The 13,723-nt window shown below is 41.3% G+C and overlaps 1 protein-coding gene across 2 annotated transcripts in view; it reads left to right on the forward strand.

Moving 5' to 3' along the window:
• DOCK1 (dedicator of cytokinesis 1) overlaps positions 1-13,723 on the forward strand; it is a 522,558-nt gene that overhangs the window by 424,832 nt on the left and 84,003 nt on the right. For both annotated transcript variants that reach the window (XM_012531578.3, XM_033420738.2), the window contains exon 33: positions 10,668-10,816. In XM_012531578.3, coding sequence (XP_012387032.1) covers positions 10,668-10,816 — 149 coding nt within the window. The remainder of the gene's footprint in view (positions 1-10,667; positions 10,817-13,723) is intronic.

Here is a 13,723-nt window from a genome sequence, read left to right on the forward strand (position 1 = left end):
AGTTTTAAACTTTCAAGTATTTGTGAATTTTCCAATTTTCCTTCTGTTACTCATTTCTAGCTTTATTCTATCATGGTAGGAAAGGATACTTGGTATGATTTCAATATTCTTAAATTTGTTAACAATTATTTTGTGACCTAATGTGTGACATATCCTGGAGAATGTTCCTTGTGCACTTGAGAGAAATGTGTATTCTGCTGCCGTTAGGGGAAATGTTTTGTATATGTCTGTTAGGTCCATTGATCTATAGTGTTGGCTTACTGGTGAAGGAAGATCGCAAATAAACGACCCAGCTTTACACCTCAAGGAAAAACAACAACCAAAAAAAAAAAACTAGGCCTAAGCCTAAAGTTGGCAAAAGGAAGGAAATAATAAGGATTAGAGAAGAAATAAACAAAATAGAGGATAGAAAACGTCAATAAAATTCAGAGTTGGGTTTTTGAAAAGATAAACAAAATGGACAAACCTTTAGCTCAATTACTAAGAAAAAAGGAGAGGAGACTCAAATATATACTCATATATACTCATATACTCATATATACTCATATACTCATATATGATTTATAAAATCATAAATGAAAGAGGAGACATTACAACTGATGCCGTAGAAATAAAAAGGATCATAAGAGACTACTGTGAAAACTTAACGTGCCAGCAACCTAGAAGAAATGGATACATTCCTAGAAACATACAACCTACTGAGACTGAATTATGAATAAATAGAAAGTCTGAACAGACCAATAATGAGTAAAGAGATTGAATCATCTTACTACAAACGAAAGTCCAGGACAAGATGCCTGCACTGGTGAATACTACCCAACATTTAAAGAAGAATTAATATCAATCCTTTTCACACTTTTCTAAAACACTGAAGAGCAGGCAACACTTCTAAACTCATTTAATGACATGAGCATTACCATGATGCCAAAGTCAAACACACTACCAAAAAAAAAAAAAAGAAAGAAATCTATAGGCCACCATCTCTGATGAACACAGATGCAAAAATCCTCAACCAAATACTAGCAAACTGAATTCAACAGCACATTAAAAGGGTCATACGCCAGGAACAAGTGGGATTTATCTCTGGGATGCAAAGATGATTCAACATATGCAAATTAATAAAAGTTATAGACTACATTAATTGAATGAAGGATAATAAGATTATCTCAATAGATATAGAAAAATCATTGGACAAAATTCAAAACCCTTTCATGATAAAAACTCCACAAACTAGGTATAGAAGGAATGTAACTTAACATAGTTAATGGCATATATTGTCAACTAATATCATACTCAGTGGTAAAAAACTGATAGTTTTTCTCTAAGATTGGAAACAAGACAGGATGCTCACTCTCACCCCTCCTATTCAACATAGTACTGGAAGTCTGGACAGACCAATTAAGTAAGAAAAAGCAATAAAAGGCATCCAGATCAGAAAGGAAGAAGTAAAATTACCTCTCTTTGCAGATGACATGATCTTATATGTAGGGAACCCTAAAGACTCCTCCAAAAAAGTGTTAGAACTAACAAACAAATTCAGAAAAGTTGCAGGATACAAAATCAACATAGAAAAAAAAAGTTGCATTTCTATACACACTGCCTGTAAAATAAATTAAGAAAACAATCCCATTTTCAGTAGCATAAAAATGAATAAAATATTTAGGAATAAACTTAACCAAGGAGGTGAAAGACTTATACACTGAAAATTACAAAACACTGATGACAGAAATTTAAAGAGACACAAATAAATGTAAAGACATCTCATGTTCATGGATTGGAAGACTTGATATTGTTATCGCTTTCAAAATTCCAGTGGAATGTTTTACGGACATTGAAAAATCAATTCTAAAAATCATGTGGAAACACAAAAGACCCTGAATATCCAAAGCAATCCTGAGAAAGAAGAACAAAGATGGAGGCATTATACCTCCTGGTTTCAAAATAAGTTACAAAGCTATAGAAATCAAAACAGTGTGGTACTGGCATAAAGACAGACATAGACCAATGAAACAGAAGAGAGAGCTCAGAAATAAGCCCACACATATGCAGTCAACTGATCTTCGACAGGAAACCAAGAATACACAGTGAAGAAAGGAAAGTGACTTTAACAAGTGGTTTGTGAACAACAAATAGTGTTGTTAATACTGGATATCCACCTGCAAAAGAATGAAATTGGACTCTTAAGCCATACACAAAAAGCAACTCATAACACACTAAAGACTTAAATGTAAGACCTGAAACCATAAAATTCCTAGAAGAAACCATAGGAGAAAAGCTTTTTGACCTTGGCCTGGACAATGATTTCTTGGAAATGGCACCAAAAAGACAAGTAGACTACATCAAACTAAAAAGCTTTTGCACAACAAAGGAGGGAAACAATAAAATGAAAAGTAATGGGAGAATATACTTGCAAACCCCATGTCTGATGAGGGATTAATATCCAGAATATATAAGGAACTCCTACAATTCTATAGCAAAAAAAACAAATAAACTAATTAAAAAGTGGTCAAAGGACTTGAATAGACATTTCTTCAAAGAAGACAGACAAATGGCCAGTAAGTGCATGAAAAGTTGTTTAACATCATTAATCATCAGGGAAATGCAAATCAGAAACCACAGTGAGCTATGGCCTCACACCTGTTAGGATGGCTGTTATGAAGAAAATAAATAAAAGATAATCATGTGTTTGCAAGGATGTAGAGAAATTTGAACTCATGTACACAGCTGGTGGGAATGTAAAATGATGTATATGGAGGTTCCTCAATAAAATAAAAATAGAACTACCCTATGACCCAGCATTCTCACTCCAGGTTATGTATTCTAACGAATTAAAATCAGAATCTGGATATCTGCACTGCCATGTTCGTTGCAGCGTTATTCACAATAACAGAGATATGGAAACAACCTAAATGCCCATCGACAGATGACTGGGTAAAGAAAATGTGGTATATATATGTACAACGAAATATTATTCAGCCTTAAAATAAAAGAAATCCCATCATATGAAAAAAAAATGGAAGACCCTGAAGACCACTGTTGGATGTGAACTAAGCCAGTCGCAGATGGACAGTTACTGCATGAATCCTCACATATGAGATCTCTGAAGGAGTCAAACTCATTAGAGCAGAGAGCAGAATGGTGGTTGCCAGGGGCAGGGGTGTGCCGAGGGAGCAGTGGGGAGGTGTTGGTCAAAGGATGAAACGTTGAAGTTTTGCAAGATGCATACGTTTTAGAGATCTGCTGTACACGCGGTGCCTCAAGTTAATGATCCTGTATTGTGCGTGTAAAGACGTAAGAAGGTAGATCGCATCTTAAGTGTATTCTTACAATAAGCAAGGAAAACGTAAAAATGATAAGAAATTAATTCAGTTTTATTTATAAGTGAATTAATTAAGAAGGTAGATCGCATCTTAAGTGTATTCTTACAATAAGCAAGGAAAACGTAAAAATGATAAGAAATTAATTCAATTTTATTTATAAGTGAATTAATTAATCTAACAAGGAATTTTCTATGAAAATGTTAGCCACTATGACGTGTCATTCTGTTGGTTATGTTCCTTATAAAGGAATAAACAACTGATTGTAATTTGGTGTCTCCTCACCACCTTTATGTGTCCTCTGTGAACCTGGCCTCTCCCAGTTGAGATGAAGCTCTTCCTGGCACCTGTCCTCAGCTGGTTTTGTGCTGAGGTGCCCTGGCATCTCTCTTCAGCACCACTCCTGGTCCTGTGCAAGCTTCTGCCTCTGAACTGCCCAGGCTCTCCTTCCTTCTCTCAGATCGGCACACAGATCCTACCTTGGTTTGTTGTGGGAGGGCTTCCACTCTCCCCATCCCCCAGTGACTTTTCTTCTCTAGAAGGAGGCAGGCCACTGCCCACTTTGCTCTCTAGTCACCCGACTGCATCAGGGTTTTGTTTGTTCCACCAGGGCTGGGACGCCTTAGCTGTATCCCAATCTGTGTGCTTCTGGAATAGCTTTCTTCGTGGCTGGAAAGGTGCCCTGATGTATCTACATTCCTTGGGCAGAACGAAACGAGGTGACAAAACTAAACACGGTTTTCGATGAAGGCCGTGGCATTGGACTCCACCACCTTCCTGATGGCCCTTTGAGCAGACAGGGCCAGGGTTCTGAGGGCCAGCCCTGCTACTTGGCTGAGCGGTCAGTACGTTCACAGCGGCTTCTTTTCAGCTGAAGCCAGGTTTCCTCAGAGGCCTTTGACTCCTAATCCTTCTTGAGTGCCCGGAGGTCAGCAGAAGTGTGTGAAGGAAGGCTCTGTCACATCTCTAGGGAATGTTAGGAGAATTTCCAAATATTCTTTGTCTTTCCATTTATATGAAGGATGGAGTCTTTTTCAAATGGGTCTTCATCCAGAAAAATAAATGTACAACTCTTTGGGGGGGAAATTGATACTCTGTGGATAATACTAAGAACATGGAAATTAAGAAGCTTGGTTTAACATGAGGCGCCTGCTGGGTTCTCCAGGATAAAAATCCAGTGCGAGAGCTCCCAGGTGGAGAGAAGGAGCTGGTGGGGATGACTTCTCTGCCTGTGCTCTCACTGGGAGGAGAATCCACTCCCCACCTGCTGTGTGGGCATCAGTCCTGGAGTCAACTGGGGACCCCTTAAGGAAACTCTCCGCTGGGACTTTGCTGCAGCAGCTGAAACGTCCAGCATCAAAGTACTGGCTCTCGGTGTCAGAGTGCCTGGCTGCATCTCCAACACAGAACCTTCCTGGCACTGTCCCGTCCTTGGTCTTCCTGCCGTCCCTGGGGAGAGAGCAGGCACCCTGGGCTCCGAGGGAAGAGACTGGATATGAGTTCCACTTGAGTGGAACTTCCTGCCTGGCTGTGTGACGCAGTCGGTCTGGGCTTCCCTCACTCAGCTTTCTAGGCTGTAAGATGCAGAGGCTGGACGGAAGTTTTCAAGAGCCTTCTAACTCTGAAGCTCAATAATGCTTTTTATATATACGGTGCTCAGTAATGCTTTCTATATATACGGTGCTCAATAATGCTTTCTGTATATATGGCGCTCAATAATGCTTTTTACATACATGGCGCTCAGTAATGCTTTTTATCTATATGGTGCTCAGTAATGCTTTTTATATATATGGTGCTCAATAATGCTTTCTGTATATATGGTGCTCAATAATGCTTTCTGTATATATGGTGCTCAATAATGCTTTCTGTATATATGGTGCTCAATAATGCTTTCTGTATATATATGGTGATCTCAGTAGTGAAATGCTAAGGCTCCTGGAACCGTTCATGATTCATTTTAATTGATCCTACCCTGACAGCTTCATCTCTCACGTTTCCTGGCAGGTCAGACACTGTGGGACTCCTGCCAGGAAGGTTCTGTCTGTAGCCCCATTCCGAGGGAGGGGCAGGTGAGGGCGGGCAGGAACGTTCAGAGCAATGGCATGGAGGGAGTCATTCTCGGCTGGACAAGTGGGAGCCCAGGGCTCTTCTAGGTGCTGGAGTCCAGTGAGTGATGGGCTGCACCCACTGTGGCCAGGCTTTTCAGCGGGGACCTGATGTACCTCTGCATGAGGGCCCTCTGCGGTCATCTTTCACCCCGGCCCTTCCAGAGAGAGTGACAACACCTTCTGAATTGTTCAGTGTCACCTCTAAAGTACAAACTGTGAGCTAGTCTATTTCTCCTAAAAGGACCCTTTTAGGTGTGTTTTCAAATGCTTCATTCCGAAACGCCTTGGTAACACTTTCTCATCATTTAGGATAAGTAGAGACAGCCACCCTGGTAGATATTCACACTGGTTTTTAACACACTAAAAGGCGTCCTTCTTGTTTGATTAGTAGCTGCTGTCTCAGCTCAGCTCACCCGGGACCCTCCCCTCCTCTCTGACCTTCAACTGAAGGACCACTTCCTGGCTCAGAGGGAACCTCCAAAAGCCAGCTCAAGCCCAGGCTGGCCTGACACATGGGCGCCCCAGACACTCGGGTTTTCTTTTCTTTCTTTTCTTTTTTCTTCTGAGTGTTTTCAAGGTCATCTCTGGAATCCCTGAGATCGAGCACAGTTTGAAACTGATTCCTCCTCATTTGCTCCATGTCTACGATTTCAATGGAAGACAGTGGGATGGGCCCAGGGAAGCATGAGCTTCTCTGTGAAGCCACCTCTGGGCCCTCGTGAAGCCTCCAGTGTTCATTGGTTGGTTCTCTCGACATTATGTCATTACGTTCTAAATAGTCTGAGTCAAGTGACAGAGACTTTTGATTTGCAACATAAAGGATACAGTTAAGAGAGCAAATATCCCGTCTCATCCCTGTCCATTGCTGACTGGAACACAGTGATGAATGCAGCAGGTCTGTGTTTGGCAGCATTCTACCAGGACCTCTGACTCTGGTATGAGAAGCCACCAGGAGGTCAAATGTAAACTGTGACTGTGGTCAGTGAAGGGCAGGGATTTGGTAACAGCAAGAAATAATCATTAACCCACGTGATTGGGTTCCTTGCTTACAAAATAATTAAATTATGTTTGAAAGTTAAAAAAAAATAATAAACATGTCGGCTGCTCCCAAGATCTGGCCCAACTTCCCCTCAAAATGGCTAAGGCTAGCTCCGTGGGGTCACCTCCGGCCACCTGGCCCTTTCTTTGCTGCTCTGAATCTCAGGTGTTGGATCCTGCCCTCCAGCGTCATTGCTGAGGATGCCACTCTAGAAATTAACGAGAGCACATCTCAGTTTCCTAAGATGTATACAACCTATTTTCTACACAGCTTTTAAACAGAAAAAAAAAAAACATTTTTTTCAAATGGGCTCAGGTTTGAGATCATATTGGCAGTCTCCACCAAGAAAATAAAAATAGACGTCAGATATATTTATCCTCTTACAGTTAGTCACCTGTCACTGGATCAGGCCCTGAGCCAAATGTGCCGTGAGACCATCTCCTTCTTGAGTCTTCCCAGTCATACGTGTGGTGTGAGCGGCCCAGAACCCACCTCCTTGCACAGCACTGGAACAAGGATCCGGGGTCTGTGTTGCTCAGTTTAATGCAAGTGCAGACACAGTGCTGCCCCATGGGACAGAGCAGCATGGGGTTTTTTTTTCCTCCCAAACCTGTCATATTTTGAGTGTGAAAGGAGAAATCAAAGGCAGACTCGCTCCCAATAAAGGCGGGGGGCGGGGGGAGTGGACGTGCTTATTTACTCAGCTCTTCAGTTATTTATCAAAGCGCACTCTGTGCGGCAGCCTGCAGAGCACCTGAGCTCTCTTTTGCCTTCCTCACCTCGATTTACATTTTGTTTGTTACATACAGCGCCCCGGAGCCCGCAGTCTCTCCAGTCTGTCCAGAACAAATGTGCTCGCAGGAAGATCTTTATCTTCCACGTTCGGTCTGGGACATTTGTCACGCAGGGATTCCCTTCATGGGTATTTCTGGAGACTTGGAAAAAATTGTGTGCTTTTCATTAAAACCCACATACAGTGGGGCCTAATCCGTCTGACTGGGTGATGGAAATTTTTGCTCTGTCTACTCTTGTGTATATGGAGATTCTCCTGGGATTAGACGATGTTTAAGGTCCCGGATTTCTGAACACTCATGATTGTCAAGAGATCATCCAGGCACCCAGGGGGAGGCTGTTGATGGGGGAGAAGCCAGCTTCCCTGAGACAGCGCGGTCTGGTTCCCAGGGAAGAAGCTCCGTGTTTTGTCACTAGAAGAAAGACTGTCGGTGGGTTTTTAAGGATTGAGGAGTGGTAACCAGGAGTTTGGCCAAGGTGACCAGAGTGATCCATCGATTCCCATTGTGATCCGATAATTAGTTTGTTCTTCCTTTGTCTCAAAAGGAAAAAAAGAAAGTAAATCCTCTTTTTCTTGAAGCCTGCATTTCAGGAGTCACCTTGATTCCCTTTGATTCCAAACCTGAGTTCATCATTAAATTTGAACAACAGATGCTCCAGGGGAAATCCATAATGCAAATGCCAAAAAAAAGAAAGAAAGAAAGAAAAACGATGAATACTGGAGAATTGTATCCAATGCTTACTCATTGGTTCCCCGAGGTGAAACCCTGGGGATATCACTGTGGCTGAAGTTCAGTGCTGGCCCCCAGCCAACGTGTCCTGTGTTAACGGGAGGGGCAATAATCAAAGCTGAGACACCCTCGTTTTTGGAACATATTTTTCCAATCCCTGCATTCGCAACCACTTGTTTCTCTCTTATGCAATCCTCCCAGCCTGGAACAATAAAGGCTGTCAGTGAGAGACAGAGCCCTTCGTGACGCTGCAGTTGTGGTTGATGAAGAACTCTGTCACCAGCATCTGTTTTCTGAAACATTGGCTGTTACAGTTTTTAGGCATAATACAAGAAAAGTGTCACCTGAGAGACTGGATATAATAGCATTTTTAAGAGAATGCTTTGCATCACTTACATGCTTTTCAGAAACATTAAGCATTTGGGGACGCGATGAGAATCGTGTTATATTAGGGCCTTAGTCAAAGTATTATTTAGTAAAGTTTAATAAGATTTTAATTATATTCAGATTCCTTGTTGAAGGTTGCATTTTATGTATGTGTCCACCCAATACAAATTTCTGAATACTTTAATTTAGACCACTTAGGAGGATTATGTGTTTTGTTAAGGGTCTTTATTTATAATAGCCAAATTTGTTTAATGGTTCTCTTTACGGAAATCTGCATTAGCTGAGTTATAAAGAAAATGAAATTATTTAGTGTATCCATTGTATTTCCAGATTGTGTAAAAATGTTAGTAACATTGATTAACTCTGGATAAATTATGAGTGCTAATAACAAAATGTCACAAATAACTCATTCAAGCGTTTAATTCTTGTGCATTCTTCTATTATATGTTGGAAACAAAAAGATATAAATTGTAATGGGGTGAAATGAAAATAAATCAGGATTTCTGAAATTAAGAAGGCAGGAATTATAAGAGACCACTTCCGTGATGGGACCTGCCTCTGAATTTAATCACATCACCTTACATAAGGTCAACGCCCCCTTTTTTCAGAAATGAGTTTTCCAGCAGCTCCTTCCCTCTGGTGGCCTTTTATCCCTTCAAGTTCTCTGGAAGTTCACCCACATCACTCCCAGCCCTCAGGAATTTAGACATAGCAGGGTGTGGAGGCCACTGCTGGGGTGAGGCACAATGGTAGCAAAAAACGAAAAAACGGAGATTTTGAGTTAGCGGTGTCTGAGTCGAAGGCGGAGGCCTCAAGAGGTGTGATACCAAGATTTCCAACAAAATAATTGAAATAGAAAAGAAAAAAATAAAAAGGTTTGGAGCCTGTAAGAATCCTGTCTCTACTTTCTGGGACACCCAGTTTAGAAGTGTGATACCCCAGTAACGCTAGATAAAATGACAGGTCAGTGTCCTCTGCATCTGGGTTTTTACGACAGCACACGGAGAAGGGAGTGGTGTGGACAGTCAGCATCGTTTCTATTACCACGAGATGGAGAGGCCTAGTGTCCTGGAAGGATCTCGTGACCGGCAGGCCAGGCACGGGGGACACACCTGATGCTTCAGAATCACAGACCCGGGTTCCAATCCTGCTCTACCATTTCCACTGAACAGCACGCTGGTTTGGGGAAATTCACAGTTTCCTCATCTGTAAAACAGAGTTCAGAATGGCACTCCCTCTGGGGGAGGATGTTATAATGGGGGCAGGGGTATAGGAGAAATCTCTGTACCTTCTGCTCACTTTTGCTCTAAAAAATAAAGTCTATTAAAAAATAAAGTACGGTCTGGTTTTTAAAAAGAGGAGAGGAATGGTAGCCATCTCACAAAATTATGTTGAGAATTCAGTGAGACTCTTTCTATGAGGCTGGTCATGTAGTCGTACTTAGTAAGTGTTAGCTAATTTTATAATATTCATCATTAATCATAGGGGCAGAAGTATGTGCTTAAAAACAACTTTTTGAAAAGTTTTCTCGAAAGTTGTTTTAAGCATATACTATTGTCCTTGTGAATCATAATGAATATTACAGTCTTATGCTTTAAAAATCATATCTGGACAAGATAGATGGTATATAAGATTAATAAAGTAGCTATTTTAATAAGCATTATCCAATCAAATAGTAAGTCAAAAAAGGCAGAATCCTTTCTGTTTTCACAGCTTCACATCCTGAGGTCTGGTTTTGATTTCTCTGATCAGTCACTCGGAACGTTACAGAGATCCCTCGACATTATTTACAGAGGTTCCAAATAGTAAACTCTTTTTCATATGATGTTGCAGACAGAAAGGGCCCAAGAGACCACCTGCCCTAACCTCTTCACTTTATCAACTCTTGTTCATTGTTCATAAAATGAGATGCCAAGGGTCCCGTCTCCCAGCCCTGCTCTTTCCAAAACTGGGTACCCATTAGCTGCTCAGGCCCCGATGTGTGTGATGTAATTGTCTGTTTGTGAAATGGCATTTGTCGTCGGTAACAGACAAATCATGACTGCAGGCCTTATATTGGGTAGATTTTTTTTTTAACAGCTTCACTTAACACTGTTTGGAATACAGTTCACTTCTTATACTAAAGACTGGGCACACTCAAAATTGTTGCCTGTAGGTGAGAAATGGGTACATATTCCCAAGATCCTAGCATTCAAAATCACAATGATCTGTGTAGTTTTGTTTCTGTCCATTGAAGCTCATTTCAGAATCCTTTATTTAAAACACTTCTGAATAATGCACTTCTTTATTCAAGGTCAACACAAGATAAAGTTCATTCCAGAAATGGTCGGCCCGATATTAGAAATGACACTGATTCCTGAGACAGAGCTTCGCAAAGCCACCATCCCCATCTTCTTTGACATGATGCAGTGTGAATTCCATTCCACCCGAAGCTTCCAGATGGTAAGGACGTGGGTGTGCAGTAAGTGGCTTGGAGAGAAAAGGGGGACAAGCCTGAGTACCTTGAGACTTATAGATGGTTCTCCAGTTACACATGCTGAATATGGAAAACATAATTCCCTACAGCTTAAGAGAGAAAAGTCCTAGACTTTCCTTGTGGAAGAAGCCTGTCATTCTTAGGGAGGATCTCACTCTCATCTTTACAGAACGTTGTTCTCCATTTTTAGCTTTTACTTACTTTTAAGTGGATTTACTGACACATTAATCTGGGTAAAACTCTCTCTTTGGCCCTCCTTTGTATGTGCACTGGAGCTTTTGATCAGATGTTACTGTGTTCTGTCAGACTGGCTGCTTCGTACTGAGTTAATTATTTTTAAGTGTAAAGTCTTTGCCTTTATTTTAAGTGTGTGCCTTGGTCTTTTTACCTGTGCAATGGAACTGATGAAAATTCCATAAAGAAAGTGTATGTAAAGTGCTAGAAACATCCTGTATCAACATGAAGGACAAAATCTGAATAATTGATATGTGAAAAGGAACAAAATCTCCTTCCCTGGAAAAGTATGGTGTTGATGGATTCCTGGGTGGGTACGCACAAGCCCACACACATGCACATACAATGGATTTCTCCTTTGTGTACTGATGCTTTCTTTGTAGGAGGCAAGAGAAAAAGCCAGAGATAGGAGGTCCTCTAAATTGAAAACTACCTCTGTTAAAATATTATAGTGATTCAGGGGAGTTAATGTACTAAGCATTTTACATAAATTTTTGAGGAATTTAGAAAGAAATTCCTATAGTGAATGGAAATCAAAACTGCGTCAATCAAGGTAACATGATTTTAGTGAGATCTAATATTTCAAGAGTAGATTTTCCTTCCTCACTTTTGTACTTTCCAGTTTCAGAAACTTCAAATAGTTTATAGGCTTTAATTGGTCATTCTTTGTCATTATTGCATGAAGCTAGTAGCCACGAAGAGCAATTTTACTATTTCCCAGAACAAGAGACAGATACAAAGCCCAAAGAAGCCCCGTCTGTAAGCATGGCATTCAGACGCTGAAGTCTGGGTAGGTCCTAAAGCCCTGCTCAGTCAGGAACCACCTGGGTCTTGAGCAAATCACTGACCATCTGTGTGTCTCCAACTCAGAGCTGTAAAATCGGTATGAAATAGAATCTATTCGAAAGAGCTGTTGTAAGGTATAGAATCAAACCCATAAAGCCCACCCTTCCTTCCTTCCTTCTTTTCTTTCTTCCTTTTGGGTGAGGAAGATTTCCTTACATTTATTTATTTGTAAAATTAGACTATTTTGAAAGAGCAGCTGGCTTGGTTTGGTCTGTCTGGTTCACCGTCAGCCTTTGTACACGTGAGGTGTCACGTCGTAAACACTGTCCCCTCTTCGTTAACATTGTTCTTCTTGTTTGTCAACATATCAAGGACATTTTCCTCGACCGCAGCGTAGTTACCATGATTTCGAGGATGGTGTAACGTTTCATAGAATGAGTGACCTCGTCCTTTCTGATCCATCCCCTTTAGTGGGGCATTTAGGTTGTATTCACTACTATGAATAAACAATGCAGTGAACAGAATCGTGCATGTAGCTTGAATTTCTTTTGAAAGTTTTCCTGTTGTACAGTCTCAAAAATGCAATTGCTGATTCAAAATATTTTGTGTGACTTTTGACATTACTGCCAATTGATCTTATTGCCACAAGATGTGACCCATCCCTACTGCCACCGGCACGAAATCATGGCCCCGTCTCACTGCCAGCTCACCAGAACTAGGAACTGTAATTTAAAATGCTCTTCCCTAGGCTGCAAATGCATCAGATGTTTTGAATTTTGTATGAATCAAGCCTCAAAGGAGGACCTTATGGAAAGATGCTATTAAAGAATCAGGTAAAGGAGAAAAATGTATTTATATAGATAAATGTTACTAGCCCGGGAATATAAGATCAAAAACCTTTAAAACATTATGTCATTTGTGATTCTTTCAAGGAGTCTTTGGGTCAAAATAAGGGCCGTTGGAATTGAGAGTTTGGTTTCTGAATTGTTCTCATCCTCCCATTCATTGTCTCACTCCTGTTTCACCATAGTTTTAAAATGTCTTATAACCATCTTCTGCGCATGTGCTTCATTTTCTCCAGTTCACAGAGTTCTCAGGTTTATCAGTAAACGGCCCAAAGTAGACAAGAGTCACGGCATTTTTGCCTCCATTCTCAATACTGTGTGCCCAGTAGTGGCTTCAGAATCTGTCCCAACATCACGAGACATCTTTCCAGAAAACCAAATGGTTTAAGTCGTACCATGAAGTAATTACACCCATTTAATTCCACCTCCACAACTTCCTTAGCCTAAAACATGCCTCACCTGGACATGTGTAAATAAAAACACAAACATGAAGACAAAGGTCCACAAAAAAAGAGAACACATTCGGGCTAAGTGTAAACAGCTGCTCGAGTTTTTGGTGAAGAATCCTGGGCCGTTCGTTCCTTGTGTTGTCATCTGCTTGAACCCTCACAGACAGGTGGTAGGACACCTCGAAGGTAAAAAGCAAGGCAGAAAAACGAAAACTTGTGAAAAAAATCTCTCTGCCATATTAATGTGTTCTGGTGAATTGCGAAATGATCACTTTCCTGTTCGTTGGGACATCTCAATTTTTCTACTGACCTATCTCAGCCTCCCGCAGGAGGCCACGTGGATGCCACGTGACGTCATCCTTCCCAGCTCTGCTGCTTCCCCATCATCCCCATTTCTGCCTGGCTCCTTGTCATCTGGTTCACGGGTCCAGTCCCACTGGCCTGGCCTTGGCTTGCTCTCTTGGCCTCCATGGTGGATTGCAATGACTTGTGGGTTCTTCCTCTGTCTCATCCCCAGTGTCCATCTGCTCCCCTCACCCCCTATCCCAGGGCTCTCCTG

The sequence above is a fragment of the Orcinus orca genome, chromosome 14 (assembly GCF_937001465.1).
Source record: "Orcinus orca chromosome 14, mOrcOrc1.1, whole genome shotgun sequence".
In the NCBI taxonomy this organism is placed as follows: Eukaryota; Metazoa; Chordata; class Mammalia; order Artiodactyla; family Delphinidae; genus Orcinus; species Orcinus orca.